Below are 20,653 nucleotides of genomic sequence, written 5' to 3' on the forward strand. Positions count from 1 at the left end.
TTGTTTTTGTTTTTGTGCCACACCCAGTGGCTCTCAGGTGTAACTCCTGGCTCTACGCTCAGAAATCGATCCTGGCAGGCTCAGGGGGACCGTATATGATGCTGGGATTCGAACCTGGGTCTATCCTGTGTTGGCCGCATGCAAGGCAGATGCCTTACCACTGTGCTAGCTCTCCAGCCTCATGTATTTTCCTTCTTATTAATGAGGGTCACTTTCTTCTCATATTGGTTTTTTGAATTTTCTTTTCGGGTAGAGCTTGTTTGAGGTATTTCCCTGGAGCACATTGAGTAATGGCTGTTTGGGGGTTTCTAGGGAAGGTGAGAATGTTCAAGGTGAAACAGGCTGATGAAGCAGGTGATGGATCAAGGCAGAATCAGTCTGAGTGAGATACCTTGTCTGGGGCTTCTGGTTGTTTCTCTGCTTATTTTGAGGCTCCTGCTCTCGTTACAAGGACAACACTGACATCCCTACTCAATTTCCACAAAGCCTGGTGTGTGTGTGTGTGTGTGTGTGTGTGTGTGTAGTGGGAGGTTTATGGTGAACTGACAGGCACTTGACTTTGACTCTTGCTAATTTTTTCTGTGCTAAGGATCAGTTCACCTAAGCATTGTCAAAAGGTCATAATATAATTAGTGTGTGTGTGTGTGTGTGTGTGTGTGTGTGAGAGAGAGAGAGAGAGAGAGAGAGAGAGAGAGAGAGAGAGAGAGAGAGAGAGAGAGAGAGAGAGAGAGAGATCCTAAGTAGTGCTTAGGAGATCAAGGTCCCCTCCCAGTGATTTCCAGGCAATTATGCTGGAGTTTCAAGGCAAAGGCTGGAAGATGCAGTACTGTTTGACCCTGCAGTGCCTGCAATTACTTGGACCACCAGCATGGTGCTGGGGAACCTCCATCATCATGTAGTGCTTGGGATTATTATTATATTGTTATTATATTTTTTTTTGTGGTTTTTGGGTCACACCGGCAGTGCTCAGGGGTTACTCCTGGCTCCATGCTCTGAATTGCTCCTGGCAGGCACGAGGGACCATATGGGACGCCGGGATTCGAACCGGTGACCTTCTGCATGAAAGGCAAATACCTTACCTCCATGCTATCTCTCTGGCCCGATGCTTTCAATCTGGACCCCAAAACATGATTTTGAATAATAATTTCCCAATGTTTAAGTATTGGCAGATAATTATAAATATTGTCAGCTAAGGCCATAATAAACTCACAAAAACAATAAAACAACCCCCCACAATAACAACCCAAAGTAATAAAACAAGAACACAAACATCATTCTGTGGATGCTCAGTTAAGCCATCAAAAGTCATCTTAGTGGCTTGTGTTTTGGTCCTGTGATAGGATTTACCCATAGGCCAGGCAGAAGTAATCTCTGTTTCTTGGAGTCTAGGGCTGAGATCCACAGGGAACAGGAAAGAGTAGTTCTTGACTAAGAGGAACAATAGCATTGTTTTGGATAAGTGCGATTCACATCCTTTATGTTTTGTGTTTGTTTTGGTGGCCATGTTTGGTGGCACTCAGAGTTTATTCCTGGTTCTGTGCTCAGGTATCACACCTAGCAATGCTTAGTGGGTCATATGGGGTGCCAGGGATTGAATCAGGATCAGCTAAATGAATGACAAGTATCTTAACCCATAAACTATCTCTCCAGCTTAATTCACATTTTTTAAGACTATGTCGCATCTAATCAGTTGTCTCAGTCTTATGATGATGATAATAGTGATGACCAATGGATGACAACGAAAACATATTTACTTTTGTCCACTATTTCTAACACCTGGCCTATTTTCTATCATTTTATTTCAGAGCTGTTCTATGAAGATGATTGTTCCAACGTTTTAGATAAGAAAACTGCCATGAAAAAAATAGAACCCTCAAATAATGTGAAGACAGACAAACGTCCTTAATTCACCGCTTACTTTGACAAAGAAGGGAAAGGAGGCCTGAGAGAAGATGCCTGAAGACACTGTGCTCCATTGCAATGGATTTGGCGTGAGTTCACAGTTTCCAGACATCTGAATCCCTTGGCTCCTTGCTCTTGCTGCCTCTATGACAGAATTTCATCCATTTACTTTGTTTATCCTGTTGACCCAGGTGAAGCCTCGTTTGAGAGGCAGTCGTGCTGCAGTGGAATCCAGCTGGATATTCCCGGTCTTCCTCCTGATCATTACAAGGGCAGGATTTAACTGAAATATGATGGGAGGGGGATTATAGATTTGGCTCTAGGATTCTGTGAAAACACATGGAAGTAGCACATTAATATTAGTCAAAGACTGAATGGGCCTTTATAAGAAGTTGAGATAAATTTTGGCAAAATCAGGTTGCCCTGAATAACATTCAATTTACTGTGAGGGAGTTGGTCAAGAAATTTGCGATTTTTCTTCCTTTCGTTTATTTAACTAATTAGATTCCGGAGTCTGCACCTCCTACGAAGTTGCACTCCTGAAATGAGGAGTTTGAGTTTTCAGAGGATGTGCCTGTGTTTTTCATTATATTCTCCTGATCATTGGGTTTTGCGTTAATCCGTGCTACGCGTTTCTCTTGTATTTTTCTTCACTGCATGAACTCTGGCATTTCATTTCAGGGATGTATATCCAAGGGAAAAGCAACCTTCTTTCATCTACCCTGGGACCCTACTCTGTTTAACCTGAGGAAGATTAGGGAGTTGCCATTCAACACCTAACAAACACAAACTCATTTGCAAAGATGGTGGTGCTTAATCTATTTACAACAATGTCAGCTCCATCATGAACTTAATCCTACATCTACGGAGTTTGGAAAGCATTCTTGAGGCTGGAATTCTCCTCTACTTTGGGAGGATCCATGCATAGACAGGGTCAGAGTACTGAAACGCATTAGTCTCACAAAGCAATCCATTTCGCATGAACCATTTGAACTGTAGAGGGTTTTAAAAGTTGAAAATCATTGTCAATGTCTGTTCTCCAAATGGCAGTCAAGTTATACCTTTTTTTTCTGAATTGAGTGGCTCTTTCTGGAAAGCCCCATGCACTCTAATTTTGCTCAACAATGGTGAAATAAGGCAGTGCCAGGCTGCGGACATCTAATGGGTGAGAGCAGAGGGGCAAAGAGTGGCCATTGGCCATACCTGGAAACCAGCTTTCCTCTGGCCCTTTGCAAAATGGACGTCAGCATTTTGCCTGCTTTTCAATAGCTTTTTCAAGCAACATGCAAATCCAATGATAACATAACCCACCCCACCCCACCCCCGTAAATGAGAAAAGAAGAACAAAACAAAATTAAATTGTTGCTTTTCAGTCACTGTCCCTTGGTGATAATGAACATTTATTTTCCTTCAATGAAAGCTCCGATTTTAACGGCAACACTTGCTAGAATTGGTTAGGACTAAATGCTCCTTAAATCACATAGAAGCAACATTCAGACTGCATTGTGATTAGTTTCAGCTTTTAGCTACCATTTCTAGGTCACCAAGAGGCTAACAACCTTAAATGAGGGGCTGTTATCTTTCTACAAGATGAAGCTTTTTTGAGGGGCTGATGGGAGGAAAGGGAGTAGCACTATCCAGAAAGCCCAGCTTAACACTCTGGGAATGATTGCATTCCTAACAGAACTTCACTGCCATTTACCCAAAGAAATGACACTAATGCTGAAGGCAACAGAGAAAAAAGACTTTCCAGAACCTTGTATAGTCCCTGAGCAATACTCTTCAAGGGAATGACCATGGGAAAATGTACTGGTCGGTTCCCCTGAAGGAGTAATGCTAATATTTAGCCTGCACATTCTGAAACAGCTGTTCTAGAATTTTTAGAGCCATGTTCCATTGGGCTAAATTTTTACTATTGGTACTGGAAATGCTCATGAGGGTTAAATATCCATAACTTGACTAGAACTATACTCTTTTGTAAATCCTGTACTTTTTTTCTGAAAAAAAAAAAAAGCCATTTGAAATAAAACTTTTCCTTTCATCATTAGAATGTCCCCTAAATTAGATGAAAATAAGAATTAATTTCAATTAGCTATAAGCAAGATCATATCGTGTATGAATGTAATATAAAATGACTACCTGGGAATAAGTACAATATGACCTGAGGTTTTAGAAGGTTATGAAGGCCTTATCTATGAATATTTCACATGCTGTTTATCATGATGTACTAAATCAAATGTTACACCGGCTATACTTGTCTGTCTCATGGCCCACTTGTCTCCATATCGGGGTAGTGCAAGGCCATTAGAACAATGAAAATATAACTGCTACCACCCATAGATAGAAGTCTTTTATAATATTGCGTTGGTGTGGCAAGAACTGACCTGAACTTAATTCTTCTCTCTCAATCTTAAGAGGGTCTTAGGTCCTACTTTTCTCCAATCTAGTGTCTTAGTAAATAATCTGTTATTTGTTCTATTTAGTTTACTTTGGGGCCATACCTGCAGGTACTCGGGACTTTCACCTAGCTCTGTGCTTAGACACCCACTCCTGGCAGTACTTGGGGAACTACACATAGTGCCAGCATTTGATCTCAGGTCAACAACATATAAGGGAAGCACCTTAATGACTGACTGCATTATCTTTCAGCCCTGTGTTATCTTTGGAACCAATACAATAGACTTAAACTTGCACATCAGTTTGATGCAACACTTGAAGCTTAAATGGCTTTTAGATGATATTTAAAGGGCTGGAGTGGTAGCACAGCATTAGGGTGTTTGCCTTGCATGTGGCTGACACAGGATAGACCTGGGTTCAATCCCTGGTTTCCCATATGGTCCCCTGAGCCAGGAGTGATTTCTGAGCACATAGCCAGGAGCAGCCCCTGAGCATTACCAGGTGTGGCCCCAAAACAAACAAACAAACAAACAAAATGATATTTAAGATTAAGATTAATTACAGTGCTGCCAAACTGCAATGGACTAGGCAAACAAAAAGGTCTGCAAATCCAGAACTATTTTTCCACTGGCTAGTATTATATCTGCCATCAAGAAGCCTATGGTCATTTGTGAAAAAAAAAAAAAAAAAAAAAAAGCCATGTGTGACACAAAGTACAAAAATACTTGTCAAACCTCAAATCTTAGTTTTTCAAGAGAAGTATCATGAAATGTCACCATTGACTTGCATTTATAATTTATGACTTAAATTTTCACCAGTGTAGATCATGCATTAATTCCTTATGCTTCCATTTCTGTACAGTTTTCTTATATATTCACACACACTTTTGGGTTCTTATTATATATATTTATATTTGTTTCTCATATACCTGTATTTTTTTTATTAAGTAACAAAAATAAAACATATTGTAAATTTGAGGGGATAAGGTTTAAGCCGTGGTCAGGGGACCTGGGGTGATTCTTGGCTAGAGAATTTAATGCTAGGATCAGAGGCTGCAGAATTGGTAAGACTTCCTGAAGACCACACCCAACAATACTTCCAACAGAGTTACAGTTGGAAGTTGGGTCCTGGAGCATACAAAGCATGTGCCCCTGACTGCTGAACTATCTCCCTGGTCCCTCAATTTGATGTATTGTTTTCCTTGCAATCATATGTGAGGTTTCAGCATGTTCAGTGGTTTCTCTAGTCTTCTGCAGTGTGTTTGCAGGTAGCTTCTGACTTATAATATTATAAAGCACATGTTACACATAAAATTTGGTACTGGAACCTTTGATATCTTTCTGATAATACTCTTCCATCTGATACTTAGAAGTAGGAGTGGGTCAAAGACACAAACATGATTTAATACATTTAATACATTACCCCAAATATGCATTATTATCCTTATTTGTACCTCTGAGATTGAAGGGTCACTTTGGGGCCAAGAGGACTAAGGAAAAAGTGGTATTTGGACCAGAACTATGAAAGGATCAGGAACTCTGCCTATTGCAGATGACTGAGAGCCCTTAGGGTAGAAAATACCATAAGCATACAAGGGAAGGGGTTGGAGTAATAGTATAGCAAACAAAGCACTTATTTTGCATGTGGCAGACTGGGGTTCAATTCCTGGTACCCCCATATTGTTCTCAAAGCACCTCCAGGGGTGATTCCTGACCATAGAGCCAATAGTAAACACTGAGCACCCACTAGATGTGCCCCCCCTCAAAAAAAGCATACAAGGGAAGTTTATACAAAGTACTTGGAGGAAAGGCCAGCATCTAATTAAGTGAACACTGAGTCTCCAAATCATCTTACATATAGAACAGTTTTAAGATTTAGAGCAGGGCCCGGAGATAGCACAGCGGCGTTTGCCTTGCAAGCAGCTGATCCAGGACCAAAGGTGGTTGGTTCGAATTCTGGTGTCCCATATGATCCCCTGTGCCTGCCAGGAGCTATTTCTGAGCAGACAGCCAGGAGTAACCCCTGAGCACCGCCGGGCGTGGCCCCCCCCCAAAAAAAAAAGATTTAGAGCAGAACATTAAAGGAAATTGAAATGTACAGAACATGAAACAACTCAACAATATGCCAGAACAGGGCTGGAGTGATATAGTACAGCAGGTAGGGCATTTGCCTTACAGCTTCGCAGTTGACTTGGTTTCAATCCCTTGCATTCCATATCCTCACCCAAGCTAGCCAGGAGTGATTCCTGAGTGAAGATCCAAGAGTAGTTCACACCAGGCGTGGCCTGAAATGTAAAATCACCCTGTGCGCCTTATACCCAGGACATGTAACATTGACTATGTATTCAAATGCATTACTAGCATCTCACTGCTTCATGCTTTCTTCCAAGTTGCTCATCACGATGTCACCAGGTTCACAGATATTAGCAGATCATACTTCCATATATGGTGGAAGACGCTATTGTCCACATTGTTTGCTTCTGTCACTTACTACTTGGTCATCTCAGTTCCATACTACTCTTGACTACCTTCTCAATGGTGTAGTCCCAGGGAGTTAGAAGTTAAGAAGGGAATCCAGATGGCCTGGGTTCAAAATACATTCTGATAAACTAAGTTTCATGACCTTGGGCATGTTATTCAACCTCTTTTTTTTTTTTTTTGGAAGTATAAACTGGAATGAATGATGAACTAATTTTAAGGAGTAGTGAAGATTAATAAGTTAATATATACAAAACATGGAAAAACAGTACTTTGCATAGAATTAAATATCTTTGATAAGTGTTAGTTTTAATTATTTTTATTATATACTTAATTATGCACTATGTTATTTGTCCTCACAAATGCTTTTATTTAGTTAACTGAGTGGTCAAGAATTGGCAGCACAGGTATTGAAGGGACACATGGCCATATGGTATACCCATGGTATTTCATTGAAGACATACTCTAGAAATGACCTTCTTTCCATTGTCCCACAACTATACAGTTTTGTGTCAAAGGTAAATATTTTTATTTGTGCTTACCACAGAGGTTGAATAAAGTTTATGACATTTGTCCATATAAAACAGCATAACAATACTTGAAGGCATAAATAAAAATCATACCAACTGTTTTTTATAACGCAGTCTTTTTCATTGGTTACAAATAAGGAGTCTAGGAACTCAAATGCAAAACCATTAAAATTCAATATCTACAATTTTCAAAAGCTGAATTCTAGAATTAAAGATATATAAAAAGTTGTTTTATAAATGGAACCAGCCACCTTGGAAAATATTCTGAAAAACATTTTTAAAACTTTTATACCTCAAAAAACAACAACATAAAAAATGTGGCCTTATTGCCTAACTTTCCAGAATTCAGATCCTCTATGAATGGATGAACTTGGTGAACGAGAGGAACTGTAGATGGAATGAAGTCTCAAACACAAAAAAAATCACTTTGCATTTTAGTCCACAGATAAAGTGCTTCTTCATTATAAGGGGACTCTTGAGAAGAAATCTTTGGTTTTCATTATGCATTTGGTCTCACAATCTTCATTGACAAATAATTCTGAAAAGCAAATAGAAGCAAGTGTCAAATATATATTATATATCATATATTTAATTATTTATTACTGTATTTTCCGGCGTATAAGACGACTTTTGAAACAAAAAAGTCAATAGAAAATCGGGGGTCGTCTTATACGCCAAGTATATCCCGAAAAATGTTTCAATATGCTGCTAAATGAAAATTGTCTGAATATTGCCACAAAACGAATTTTCCAACTCGATCCTGCACCAATCACTGCAAGGCTGCTCGGACTGCCTCTCTAACTCAGTCAATCCAAGCAGGCTTTTGATGCATGCAAATTATACAATGTTCTGGACCCGAATCTACACTGTCAAAAGTCTGCTCAGATTGGCCAGAGTCAGAGAGGAAGTCTATTACAGTAGAACCTTTGAACCTTTGCTTGTTGTGATTGGCTCACTGTGGTACATACAGCTGCAGCACAGGAACGTTCTGTCTGATACAGCGAATATAGGCCTAAACCTATGTTTTAACTGCAAAATTAGGGGGCCGTCTTATACGTCCAGTCGTCTTATACGCCGGCAAATATGGTATATATCATATATAGAAGGGCCGAAAAAATACTCTAGTGGCTTAGGTAGAGACCTTGTGTATAGGTGACACTAGTTTTATCCATGGTTCTACATAATCCCATGAGCATTGCTGACTGTATTCTTAGAGATTCCCCCAGCACAGTCAGGGAGACATGGGTAATTTTTGGCACCAAAGGACCCAAGAAGCACCACATACTTGGTCCCTTGCATTGAATCACTGGCCAGTTTGATTAAAAAATTTTAGGAGGGGCCTCAGGTCCTTGAATACTGCTTGGGAAAGCCCCATTCCTGCAAATATATTTAAGTTAGAATTTCTCAACCTTGCACTATTAACATGTAGGACCATATCATTCTTTCTGGTTAGGGCCTGTCCTATATTTCCTATATTTGAAGAATGATAACAGCATCTTTGGGTTCTATACCCTAGATGTTGGGAGAAATCTCTAGTTGTGACAAATGTCTCTAGGCATTGCCAAATGTCCTATAATAGGTAATGAATCCCCCAATCCTTGCAATTAAAAACCAATTAATGGACTCCAAGTTAAGAAATACTATTATGAAACAATTTTTTGTCAAGATAAAAAAAATTAGAAGATAGTGCTAGTGTGCTCATCATTAACGAACTTAGCATTATCTATACTTGGAAGAATGAAGACAAAATCCCTGTCATTCAGATTGTATGATTATTATTAAATACAAAATATTTTATTATTTATGTGAATTGAAATAAGAATTTTTGACTATCTAGACCAGGGGTCTCAAACTCGTGGCCTGCGGGCCGTTTGCGGCCCTTGGTACAACATTTTGTGGCCCTGCCCTAGAGGAATCTTTTTTCGTTTTGTTTTGTTTTGTTTTGTTTTAATTGGTTGGGTCACACCCCCCAATGTTCAAGACTTACTACTAACTTTGCACTCAAGGATCACTCCGACTTTGCCTCCTGTGGCCCTCAGGTAAATTGAGTTTGAGACCCCTATCTCTTTTCCACTTGGCAAACTAAGCTTAAATATCTCTAAGCTTAAACATGTTTAAGCTTAAACATGTCCTCTGATCCTATGGTCATTGGTCATATCTCATAATCTCTTGCTTCTTATAGAAATGTATATATTTCAGAACAGTCTCACTTATCTGTGAGTTTTAAGAACAATAAAAGGCATTATTGTAATAATGCCCAGAGATGAGGGCCAGAAGGACCAGCTCACGATATGAAGCTCACCACAAAGAGTGGTGAGTGCACTTAGAGAAATAACTACTCTATCAACAACCATGACAATGTTAATATGTGAGAGAAGTAAAATGCCTGTCTGGAATACAGGCAAGGGGTGGGGAGGAGTGAGATGGGGGACATTGGTGGTGGGAATGTTACACTGGCAAAGGGGGGTGTTGATTTTATGACTGAAACCCAACTAAAATCATGTTTGTAATCATGGTGTTTAAATAAAAATATTATTTAAAAAGAAAAGTAATGTGTGTATTTCTTTTCTGTTTCCTGGGATTTCGACTATTCATCAACTGAAATCATACTTTGGTCTTCTTTACATCCCAATTACTATCCTATAGTAGATATTCAATATAGTACTTAACTTAAGGAATGAAGGTACTAAATATAGGTACACTGCAATACCTCCAAATTTGACTCTCCTTTATTTAAAAAAATGTTTTTGAAGAGAAACTTAAGTGGAAGAGTGAAAGTGGTTATGTGATTACAAATTTGTTTAATAATTAATTTGTTTAATTTTTTTCTTGTTTCATTTTTGCTTTTTTTTTTTTTTTTTTTTTTGCCATGTTCCTTCTCATCTGTATCAGGACTCATACCAAACAATGAGTTCTGGGTTGCAAAAAAGGATTTAGATTTTGTACCTGTCTCAAAGTCTCTGTCCATGAGTCAAGACAAAAACATACACACAGGTGCTATCATTTTTGCTTTTTGAGACCACACCTACAAGTGCTCAGGACTGATTCCTGACTCTATGCTCAGGGATCACTGCTGGGGGGATCAAGGAACCATAATGAAGTGTTGGGGTAGAACCCAGGTTGGTCACACGCAAAGCACGAACCTATTATGGCTCTGTCCCTAACAAAGATCTTTTAAAAGGCAAATAAGGGCAACACCTATTTGAAGGTGGGCAAAAATGTACTGTGGGTATAGACCTAAATAATCCCAGAATTAATAATGGCAGTAAATTAGAATGTAGGATAGTTTAGAACAAGCAAGTTGGAAGGGTTGGCCTTGGTCGATTGATACTGATATTGGATATTAATAATTGAATATTAATGATGGATATTGATATTAATAAGGATCTGAGGGATTTCCCCTAGAGTTCCCATAACTGAAGCTGTTTTCAGATGATAAAACTCAATCTTAAGCTTGCCATCTTAATCATTTGGTACATTGTTTCCCAAAGGTTGAAAGTTGAGATAGCACGTTTTCTATTGCCCATCTTCTGAGCAATAATAAAAGAAAGTACCACATGAGATACACAAACACGTGTACACACAACACACACACACACACACACACACACACACACAGTCAAGGTCTCATACCGGCAAGGAGTATAGGAGAACAGCCACAAAGAGCAGCAGAATCAGCAGGATCAGCAGACCGATGATGATCCACTTAAAACGACGCCACACGATAAACCTCATTGTCTTACATGGGTTGGTGAACCAGAGGAAGGAAGTTTCTGGGCGGCTGCATTGCAAAGAAATGGTGCATTACTTCAACCCAACTTGGAGGGGAGATACCTGAACTCAGAACATCACTTAGTTTAATGAATAATCAATCAGGAAGGAACACTTACATCATTTTTTAAATGTACCCTTCCTCTCAGTTAGCTGAAAAGATTCTTTACTTTTTTGTAACTTAAGAGGCTTAAGACATACTGGACTTGAATTTTGTGGGAAAAAAAATTTCTATGAAGCCAGATCATACAGCTCTCTTCCCTTACTCCCCATTATTAAGTACAAAACTGGGACAACAGCTAATCCATTCTATTAGGTAAACTGGAAGGGAGGTTTTCAGACTGCCTGTGTTTGAGGGGAATCAGACGATACTGAGAACAAAGAAAGCCTCTCACTTTGGCGGGTCCAGCTTAGGGTTCATGTTAGGTTCATCCCGTCCCTTTCCAGCTGGCCTCTCATCAGCCTCCTTCTCATTGAGGACTTCCAACGTCATCTCCACTTTCCCCTTCAGTAAAGCAGAACAGGTTAAACACATGACATCACGTTTCACAAATATTTTCACTTCAGCACAAGGAGTACTCCCTGAGCGACCATTTTTATTCTTGTAAAACAATCCTTAGATTGCTTTAAATTTTCCTCTAGAGATTTCATCACATTTCCTCTTCCATATGTTTCTGAACTGACTCTGTGGGAAACTGTGAGGACAACTTGCTTTCCCTCCTCCTTGAACCCTACTTTTCATTCTCTATATCTTTATCTTTCTAAATTTCTCATATCCACCTTCTTGCCTTCTCACATACCTTCTTTTATAAATTTACTTGGCCCTAGATTAACCCAAATATTGCTAATAACTCTAATTATTAACTGTCAGCACCGAAAAAGACTGCCTGTTTCATGAAAGAGCATGGAATAGTACTGGTACTCAGAGGAAACATGATATATGAAATTCAATGTCTAAATGAGTGAATACTTTCTACCTCCCTATTGACTAGTTTCTGAGAGATGCACTGGCCACTACTCACATCTTATACATATATAATCTAATGTCATTCTGGAAACCACAAAAAGCATATTTTAATATTTATTCTTGTGTACAATGAGGATACTGATGTCTGAATGATGTCTAGATAACTAACCTACTTTTATATCTAGGTTTATATAAAAAGTCATCACATGACCTATGACCCAAGAAAGCCCAATATATGGGACACCCAACTATGATACTCATTCATGCAGAGGGGCAAAGGTAACTCCCTGTATTAGGGTGTAAGACAAGATTAGGTACTAGAATGTGGAAGGTGTCCCATATCTCTGAGTCTGATACTAAAATCTATTAAATGGAAGTGAACATCTGCTTTAAGTCAGAGTGAGAAGACTTAAATAAAATTATGTTCAAATGAATCATTTGATAAATGATTTCCTGGGCCAGGGATAGAGATACTAGCTCGCAGGCATAAGGAAACATTTTGGGTAAAGAGAAAATGTTCTAGATTTTGTTTGTATGTGTATATACATGTGGCACAATGAACAAATTTAGAGTTTTATTTGTTAATTTTAGGGCCATACTGGTCACTCTCAGCAGTAGTGTTCAGGGGACCATGTCATACTGAAGATTAAACCTGAGATACAATTGGCAATGTATGTACCCTTATTGAGTGCTTTAAATGGGTGCATCTACATATGTTATGTTCAAGTTTGTTGTTTTTGGTTTTGGTTTTTGGGCCACCTCCAGTGATGCTCAGGAGTTACTCATGGCTATGTGCTCAGAAATCACTCCTAACTGGGGGGACGATATGGGATGCCGGAATCAAACTAGGTCCATTCTGGATCAGCCACATGCAAAGCAAACATCCTACTGCTGCACTATAGCTCCAGCCACATGTTCAAGTTATTTTTTAAACTGAGATTATGAGTGTAATATACACAATTTTCCTTGCATTAAATCAAGAATACAAAATGTTAGCTATTATTATTATTATATACTAAGTTAGGTAGTCTTGTGACATGCAGGGTAGTTCAAACTCTTTTTCTCAGTATATGTGTGTGCATGCCAAACTGGCTTATAAGTTATAGATTTCTCACTCAAGGGGAATGCCAGCACTTCTAGTATCTTTTATGTTCTTTTTCTAAAATATGAAAACAAAAGGGAAAATTTGAAGTTCCTTCTTCTATTCTATAGATAGAAAATAATTCCTATTCCCTTTCCTAAAAGCTGAACATAATTTAAGCGGACTCCAGAAAACTCTCTAGCTCCCAATTTTGGAATCTTCCAATTGCTTCAAATTCCATCTCATCCCAAATCTATGTTCGTAGAGTACACAACTTCTCAGGGAATTCTAGGTACATGCTATTCCCATAACGTAAAATCCCACCAATGCAACACTTCCTTGTCTGGATGAATCTATTGATAAGCATCAATGATCCCCAAAGCCAGAAATACTCATACAGCCATAACACGGGTGCCATCTTTATCTGCGTAGCATGGCCACCATCCTTTCATAGACTTCTGCTCAAAGAGGGAGGCAGTTTTAACTTTGAGGGGGTTCATGGACTTGAGATCTGGAATCATATCCAAATTGCATTTCTCTGATGATTTTGCTGGAATAATGGTGTGATGTAAATCAAGCTCCAGAAAACCTAGCCAAGAAAACATGAATAAGCTTCAAGTGGATCATATGTGGGGGCATAAAGTAATAAGCTAGTTTTCCTTCCTTCCTCCTTCCTTCCTTCCTTCCTCCTTCCTTTCCTTCCTTCCTTCCCTCCTCCTTCCTTCTCTTCTTTCTTTCTCCTTTCTTTCTCCTTTTTTTCTTTCTTTTCTTTGTCTTTCTTCTTCTTTTCTTTCTTTCTTTCTTTCTTTTCTTTCTTTCTTTCTTTCTTTTCTTTCTTTTTCTTTCTTTCTTTTTCTTTCTTTCTTTCTTTCTTTCTTTCTTTCTTTCTTTCTTTTCTTTCTTTCTTCTTTCTTTCTTTTCTTTCTTTCTTTCTTCTTCTTCCTTCCTTCCTTCCTTCCTCTTCCTTCTTCCTTCCTTCCTTCCTTTCCTTCCTTCCTTCTTCCTCCTTCCTTCCTTCCTTCCTTCCTTTCTTTCTTCTTTCTTTCTTTCTTTCTTTCTTTCTTTCTTTCTTTCTTTCTTTCTTTCTTTCTTTCTTTCTTTCTTTCTTTTCTTTCTTTCTTTCTTTCTTTCTTTCTTTCTTTCTTTTCTTTCTTTCTTTCTTTCTTTCTTTCTTTCTTTCTTTCTTTCTTTCTTTCTTCTTTTTATCTTGTTTTGAATTTTGAGACACACCTGGTAGTGTTCATATGCTACTCCTGGCTCTGCACTCAGAAATTACTCCTGACAGGCTCAGGGACCATTTGGGACACTGATATCAAACCCAGGTTAGCCGTGTGTAAAGCAAACACCTTACCAGCCTTGCTATAGCTCTGGCCTCTTTCTTTCATTTTTATTTTATTATTTTGGGGCCACATCTAGCATTACTCAGGACTTATTTCTGGCTCTGCTCTCAGGGATCTCTCTTGGCAGTGTTCAGGGAAACATATAGGGTATCAGTAATCAACCCAAGTTGGTGACATGCAAAGCAAGTGCCTTATCTGCTTATTGCTCCAGCCCCAAGAATAGAATGTTCTTCTTAGAACAAAGGTAGTTATTCTGAATAGGTGATGGGTAAATTAGAAAAACAAACCCCTAAAATACTTAAAATGATTTCTATATAGGCTAAAAAGTAATGATAAGAATATTATTCTAAGATTCTGCATCTCACCAAAGTTTACACGCTCATTTCTCTTAGACAGGAGCATACACAAAATTCCTCTAGAAGCTCAAAATAAACATCCAGAGGCAAAAGTGGACTTGGATTTAAAATGTGTTACTACTTGTTATGAGCCATAACTTGTTATGAGACATAGTCATTTGGCTTTGGATGACAATAGGAACACAGGAAGCTCCACAAGAGCAGTCACATATAGGTGTCTTCTAGCAGAACCTAAGCAACAGGAATTTGAAAAAGAATGCAACAATTCAACAGCAAACTCTCATTGGGCATGAGCAAGCATGGATCAGGGCATCTGAGAAGCACAGTGTCTCTTTCTTGATGTCAGGCATAAACTCTATAAGTTTCTTTTGGATTTGTGAACTCTCGAAGCCCTGCTGTAAGTAAATGGTGGGCTGGGACCTTGCTTTGCATGTGCAAGACCTGGATGGATTCAGATAGCTCTAGTCATTTGCCAACAAGTCGTTTACCTATTTATGTCAACAAATCTCATATCTTTTGTCAGATAATTTCATTTGAAATCCAATTTTGGAATGTACTGCCTATCTGCTTTATAATTGAACATAGCTTAAGTAATCAGCCGCTTATTTAATTTTAAGCATCACTAGGTCAGGATCATAGCAATTAATGTTATGAGAGGTAAGAGATGAACTAGATATAATTATTAATCACGGTAGGTGTTTTTCTGCCAGGTGAGATGCCTTGGAAACAAGATGGAAGCAATGGGAGGGGCCAGGGGCTACTGTAACTGTTGCTAAAAGAAAATAAATAGAAAAGTGACAGAGGTCATAGGAGTAAGATACTAAATGTGTATGGGAGAGTAGATCCTTTTGTTAGGACTGTGTTTGTGTGTGTGTGTGTGTGTGTGTGTGTGTATACACCCATATGTGTTCAGATGCTTTTTGCCTGGGTGGCTGGAATAATAAGGTACTAGTAACAACAAAAGACATTCAGAAAGAGAACAGGTGTCAAGACAGGAAAGGAATGCCGAATTCTATTCCAGTCATGGCAAATTTGAGGTGCCACAGAGCCTCAGGTGATAGTTTCTGGTAGAGAATTATGTACAATCTTCCTAATAGTTTCTTTCCTATAATTGACCTATAATTGTCCTATAGAATTGTTTAAAGTTGTTCAATGTGTTGATATGATACGTTTAATGTAGTGTTTATCATATAAAAGATTTTATTTCCTGCCAGCCAGATACCAAGGACAGTCAGACATGATGGAGAGATGAAGTTCACGCTTCTCTACAGCTGAGGTGAGAGTGCGTAAATCTCAGAGGGAGTTTCAGGAGGAGCCAAACAACCTGGAGATGAAGAACTGGCCTGAAAGAACAGAAGGAAGAAACAGAGCAGGCCAATGAGATATATTAAAGGTCTAGGAAAGTACAAATAAATCAAGCTAGCTATGCTCTGCAGGGAAAGACCCTGAATGTGCATGCAGGCATGAATACGTATGTGTATGCATGAGAGAGAGGCAGAGAGAGAGCATGCATGCACATGTGAATGTGTGTGTTTGATTAACAAATGCTGAGTTAGAAGAGGGTGGACTTGGGAAAAAATAACAATAGCTAGAGAGACTTGGAAACCTAAGAAGCTTTGGAGAGCCTAGTGGAGATAATTCTGAGGTATTGAGGAAAGAGGGAATTGGTGATTTGGAAATGAAGGCAGGGGGAAATAGGACTGGAGTGTTCACATAGGCAGGGACTGAGGCAAAACTTCCTTGTGGCTCTTAAGAGTGAAGAGGCCTACAAAAAGGTGGCCTTCACTGTGTCTTCTACTCAGAGGACCTGGAAGAGCAGACAGGTCTAGAGGCTGTCCAGGCAGTGAAGTGAGTGTGCCCCCTTCACCAATCTTCCCCCTACTTCCTAGTTCCCAAATTATAAAAGACTTGAACTAATCTTTGATCCCAAATTTCAACTGCTTTCACTTATTGCAAGTCCAGTTCCTCAAGGTGTCCCAATGGAAACCTTACCCAAGTAGTCATCCAGAGAAAACTTGTCATTGTCCCATATCTGAATGATTAGTCTGGGCGGGACACGGAATTCAGTTTGGTCAATACTCCAGAAATGTTCCTGAAAGGGAACAAACAAACAAAGAGAAACAAACAAATGATAGTGGTTAGTATCTCCTAGGGCCTGTTGAAAGCCCAGACTCAAGACTTGGGGCCTGCTCTGTCCTTTGCTCCCTATTTCTCCTCCCTCATATCCTACCTTTGTACCCCATGTTGTGTACAGAGGGCAATGAGGCTCCCTAGGAAATCCCCAGGCCACCAACTGGGTGACAAAAAGAATGTCCCAGGGTGTTTGCAAAGAGGTTTTGGCCATGTTCTTATCAGTGTGACTTCTGACTTCAGCTTTTGGAGTTTAGTTTACTTCTCCTCACAGCAGGCCACTCCAATGGTTCAAATTCTCCCTTGAAAGACAAGCTTCTTCAGGTCCACCCACAACATCACCTGCTGGGTGTCACTTCTGCTCCACAAATTCTCCACCTGATATGGATGTTTGAGTTTGCATATTCTGTGAAGGTATGAAGAGCCTGAAGCCCAAAGACCTTGTTCCATGTAAATTTAAAAAGAGATGCTATTTTTCAATCTTGAAAAACATTGCTGAATTTTATATGGTGTGGCAGCTAAAAACCTCTGTTCTCTCTAAAAGAGTTACATTGGTAAATAGGAAAGGTAATTTTACCTATAGGCCTACCTGACTTCAAATCACAGCTCCTCACCCCAGCTGTTTACATATGAAAGCCTGCAATGATTCAACATCCAGTTGAGCCTCTGTGTGTGTCTACAAAGTGCCATTTGAAAGTCTTTAACCCATCTGGCACAGGAAAAACACTTCTGGCCTCAGCACACAAAAGATCAACAGGGGATAGGCGCTGACTAAATGTGTCACCAGGCAGGTATATATTTTGATCTGGAGAGAAGGGATGACAAGGCAGAGCAAGGTGGCGTGTGTGTGTGTGTGTGTGTGTGTGTGTGTGTGTGTGTGTGTTAAGGAGGGTAGGAATGTGGGAGACTTATTAAAAACATCTGCTGTTGCCTGCCCTGGTTTTAGGTCTCTTTTTGAGGATGAGAATCTCCAGATTTTCCTTTGGGGATTCCCTTCTTCCAGTCCACAGTTTGTTGAGGAACTGACTCCATTTCTATCTGGAGAGCCTGGCCCATCAGAGTACTGCATCTAGGCAATACTGGTTGATTCAGAGATAGACACTATGACCTCTAATAAGTAGACACTGACAAGGGATGCTAAGAGCCAGGTTGGGTGTACCAGGGCTGCTGAGAGTCTTTTTGCCTCTGCCAGGGAATGAGGCAATAGAAGTGTGTGTAGGTGAGAGCATGTCCTAAAACCAGCAGTACAACTTTTGATCCAGGCCTTACTTCCATTGGTCAACCCTAGACTTTTAAATCATGTGAGTTGATAGGTCAGGGTTTTTTGAGGGGGAGGGATAAGTCATTTTGAGTTGATTTCTGTAATAGAGAGTCTTATTAAGTTTAGGAGGGGTCTGGGTTTTTATAGAAGAGTTTCTGGGAGATGTAAGTCAGATACTGGAGTATAAAAAGGAATGTAAAAGAAATTTTCCCTTTTTTATTACTTTCTCTATGTTTGGCTAATTATTGAGTTCAACAGTTGTGCTTGTCTTGGGAAGACATCTGTCTTTCTGTGATGTAAATCGACTTTGTGTTGTCATAGATATTGCTCTAAGGGCCTCATCTCTATCCTTTATCAGGTCCCATACCAACATGTTAGGGGAAAACAACACTGACTTCTTTCACTTCCCAATTACAGTTATCACTCTCATAGCTGTGCAACCTTAGGCAAGTGTCTACACTTTTCTGCATCTCAGATTCTCCAGCTGTACCAAGAAGGAGCTGCCTCTACCAAGGTGCAGAGGCAATTCAACATTCTCTGCTTCAGAAAGACACATGGCATCTATTTCCTGTTGGCATATTTCAGAGCTCACTTTTTTGGCAACGATACAAAGTTGTTCTGCTGGGAGGTAGTCAAATGGGAAAACAAATCTCCAGTTAAAATTCCCTTCACCATCCAAGGACCTGTAATGGACATCTGTTTTCTGTTTGTTTTCTTCATTACCAGGAATCCAGCTGAAAAGAAGAGGCAAACAGACTTTAGCTTTGTGTGATTGACAAGTAATCTAGTTGCAAAATTGTACAGTGATTAGGAGAGTGAAGGGCAGGAGAATTAATGCACTATTTTTGGGCAGGTTCCAGTTATCTCTGGAGCTAGGGCTGATTTATGTAGGAGAGAGATGCTCTTGCATCCAAAGCAGTTGTAGCCAAATAAAATAGAACTCCTCTAAAACCAAAGCAGAAATCCCTTTAGACTTCGGTTAACAGAAATAAGGTGAAAATTTTTGGAAAATATCAACAACTTAGCTTTTATTTTAGGAATGTGGAAACTTGATGACCACAATTTTAGATTTCATAAATCTAACTAACTCCTGAGTGTCTGTCATCACTGCTGATAGGTTCAGTGAATACATGTTAGTTCAACATTTTAGCTTTTCCTTTCCTCAAACAAAGCAGGCATGACTCAAATCATCTAAATTTCCTTTTGAGTATTATTCTTAAATTCATCATGATCCTATTAATGAAATTAGCAAGGGAGATGTATACTTCCATTTCCATATGCACATCTATGAAAATTTATTTCCATTAGCAATGTAACAACTAAACTTTCAACATTTGAAGAATTTACTTTGGCTAGTGCTGGGCACATAATGAACATGTGGAATGAATGAATGGACCTGTATAAAAGTTGTCACATCTGCTGGTTATCAGGAAGACTCCTGGTTTGGCACAGGGGGAACACTGGCTTTTTGTTTTGGTTTGCTTTGGGTTTTGGGGCAACACCTAGTGGTGTTCAGACTTTGTTCCTGGTTCTGTATTCAGGGTCAGTTTTGGAGGGTCTCAGGGAACCTTATGGAGTGGTGGTGATCAAACCTGGATCAGCTATGTGCAAAACAACACTTTACCTACTGTGTTATCTCTCTGGACCCTTGGCTTTTGTTTTGTTTGTTTTGTTTTTGTTTTTAAGCACTAGATATTAGACTTGCAAAGTGGAAGGCTTTGTAGTTCAAAACACGAACTTATATTAGATGTATTGTAGTTGACTAGGAAGCCAAAAAATATTGATGTTTAGATCCCAGCGATTGTTTTTCTTTTTTAAAATTTTGCACCACATGCTGTGATTCTCAGGGGATACTCCTGGCTTAGTGATTAAAGATCACTCCCAGAAGTTTTCCAGGGACTATACAGTGCTAGAGAGCAAACCCAGAGCCTCCTACATGCAAAGCAGCCCAGGAGCTTTGGGCTAGGCAAAGATTCTTTTTTGTTTGTTTGGTTTTGGTCTACACTTGGTGACGCTCAGGGGTTGCTACTGACTCAGACATCACTTCTGACTCGGGAGACCCTATGGGATGGTGGCGACTGAATCCAAGTTCGTCCTGGGTCAGCCGCGTGCAAGGCAAATGTCCTACTACTCTGCTATCGCTCTGGCCCTGCACCAAAGATTCTTGATAGGAAGTAGGCCTGACTGTAAGTTTGTTACTGCTCTCTGAGCTTCCTCCTATATCTGTAAGATGAAGTTAATGTTCTGGGATTCCTTCACATGGTTACCAAGGCAAGAAGGGCCAGAATGGGAAGGGGAAACTCTTGAACTCAGGTTTTATTCTTCCAATAATTGTATCATTATTCATTTTTTTTTAGATGAGGAAAAAGAGGTCTCAGAGAAGAACTGTAACTGATAGATCATTTAGGTCATACAGTCAGTACTGGGCAAAGATAAATAAG

General features: G+C 39.5%; 1 protein-coding gene, 1 long non-coding RNA gene and 1 other non-coding gene across 3 annotated transcripts in view; 1 reads left to right on the plus strand and 2 right to left on the minus strand.

Moving 5' to 3' along the window:
• Positions 1-2,599, plus strand: part of LOC125994873 (uncharacterized) — a 100,093-nt gene extending 97,494 nt beyond the window's left edge. Inside the window, exons 2-3 of the long non-coding RNA XR_007490690.1 lie at positions 1,806-1,991; positions 2,094-2,599. This is a non-coding gene — a long non-coding RNA (uncharacterized LOC125994873). The remainder of the gene's footprint in view (positions 1-1,805; positions 1,992-2,093) is intronic.
• A 4,964-nt stretch (positions 2,600-7,563) lies between these two features.
• MYOF (myoferlin) overlaps positions 7,564-20,653 on the minus strand; it is a 182,985-nt gene continuing 169,895 nt past the window's right edge. The window contains exons 49-54 of the mRNA XM_049764380.1: positions 18,805-18,946; positions 16,814-16,913; positions 13,524-13,714; positions 11,473-11,582; positions 10,940-11,087; positions 7,564-7,844 (exon numbers count right to left, since the gene is read on the minus strand). Of these exons, the coding sequence (XP_049620337.1) occupies positions 7,806-7,844; positions 10,940-11,087; positions 11,473-11,582; positions 13,524-13,714; positions 16,814-16,913; positions 18,805-18,946 (730 nt within the window). The 3' untranslated portion in view covers positions 7,564-7,805. The remainder of the gene's footprint in view (positions 7,845-10,939; positions 11,088-11,472; positions 11,583-13,523; positions 13,715-16,813; positions 16,914-18,804; positions 18,947-20,653) is intronic.
• LOC125995653 (small nucleolar RNA SNORA40) lies at positions 10,175-10,305 on the minus strand. The gene has a single exon (XR_007491135.1). It is a non-coding gene; the product is annotated as a small nucleolar RNA SNORA40 (small nucleolar RNA).

Source organism: Suncus etruscus, chromosome 17, assembly GCF_024139225.1.
Source record: "Suncus etruscus isolate mSunEtr1 chromosome 17, mSunEtr1.pri.cur, whole genome shotgun sequence".
Taxonomy (NCBI): domain Eukaryota; kingdom Metazoa; phylum Chordata; class Mammalia; order Eulipotyphla; family Soricidae; genus Suncus; species Suncus etruscus.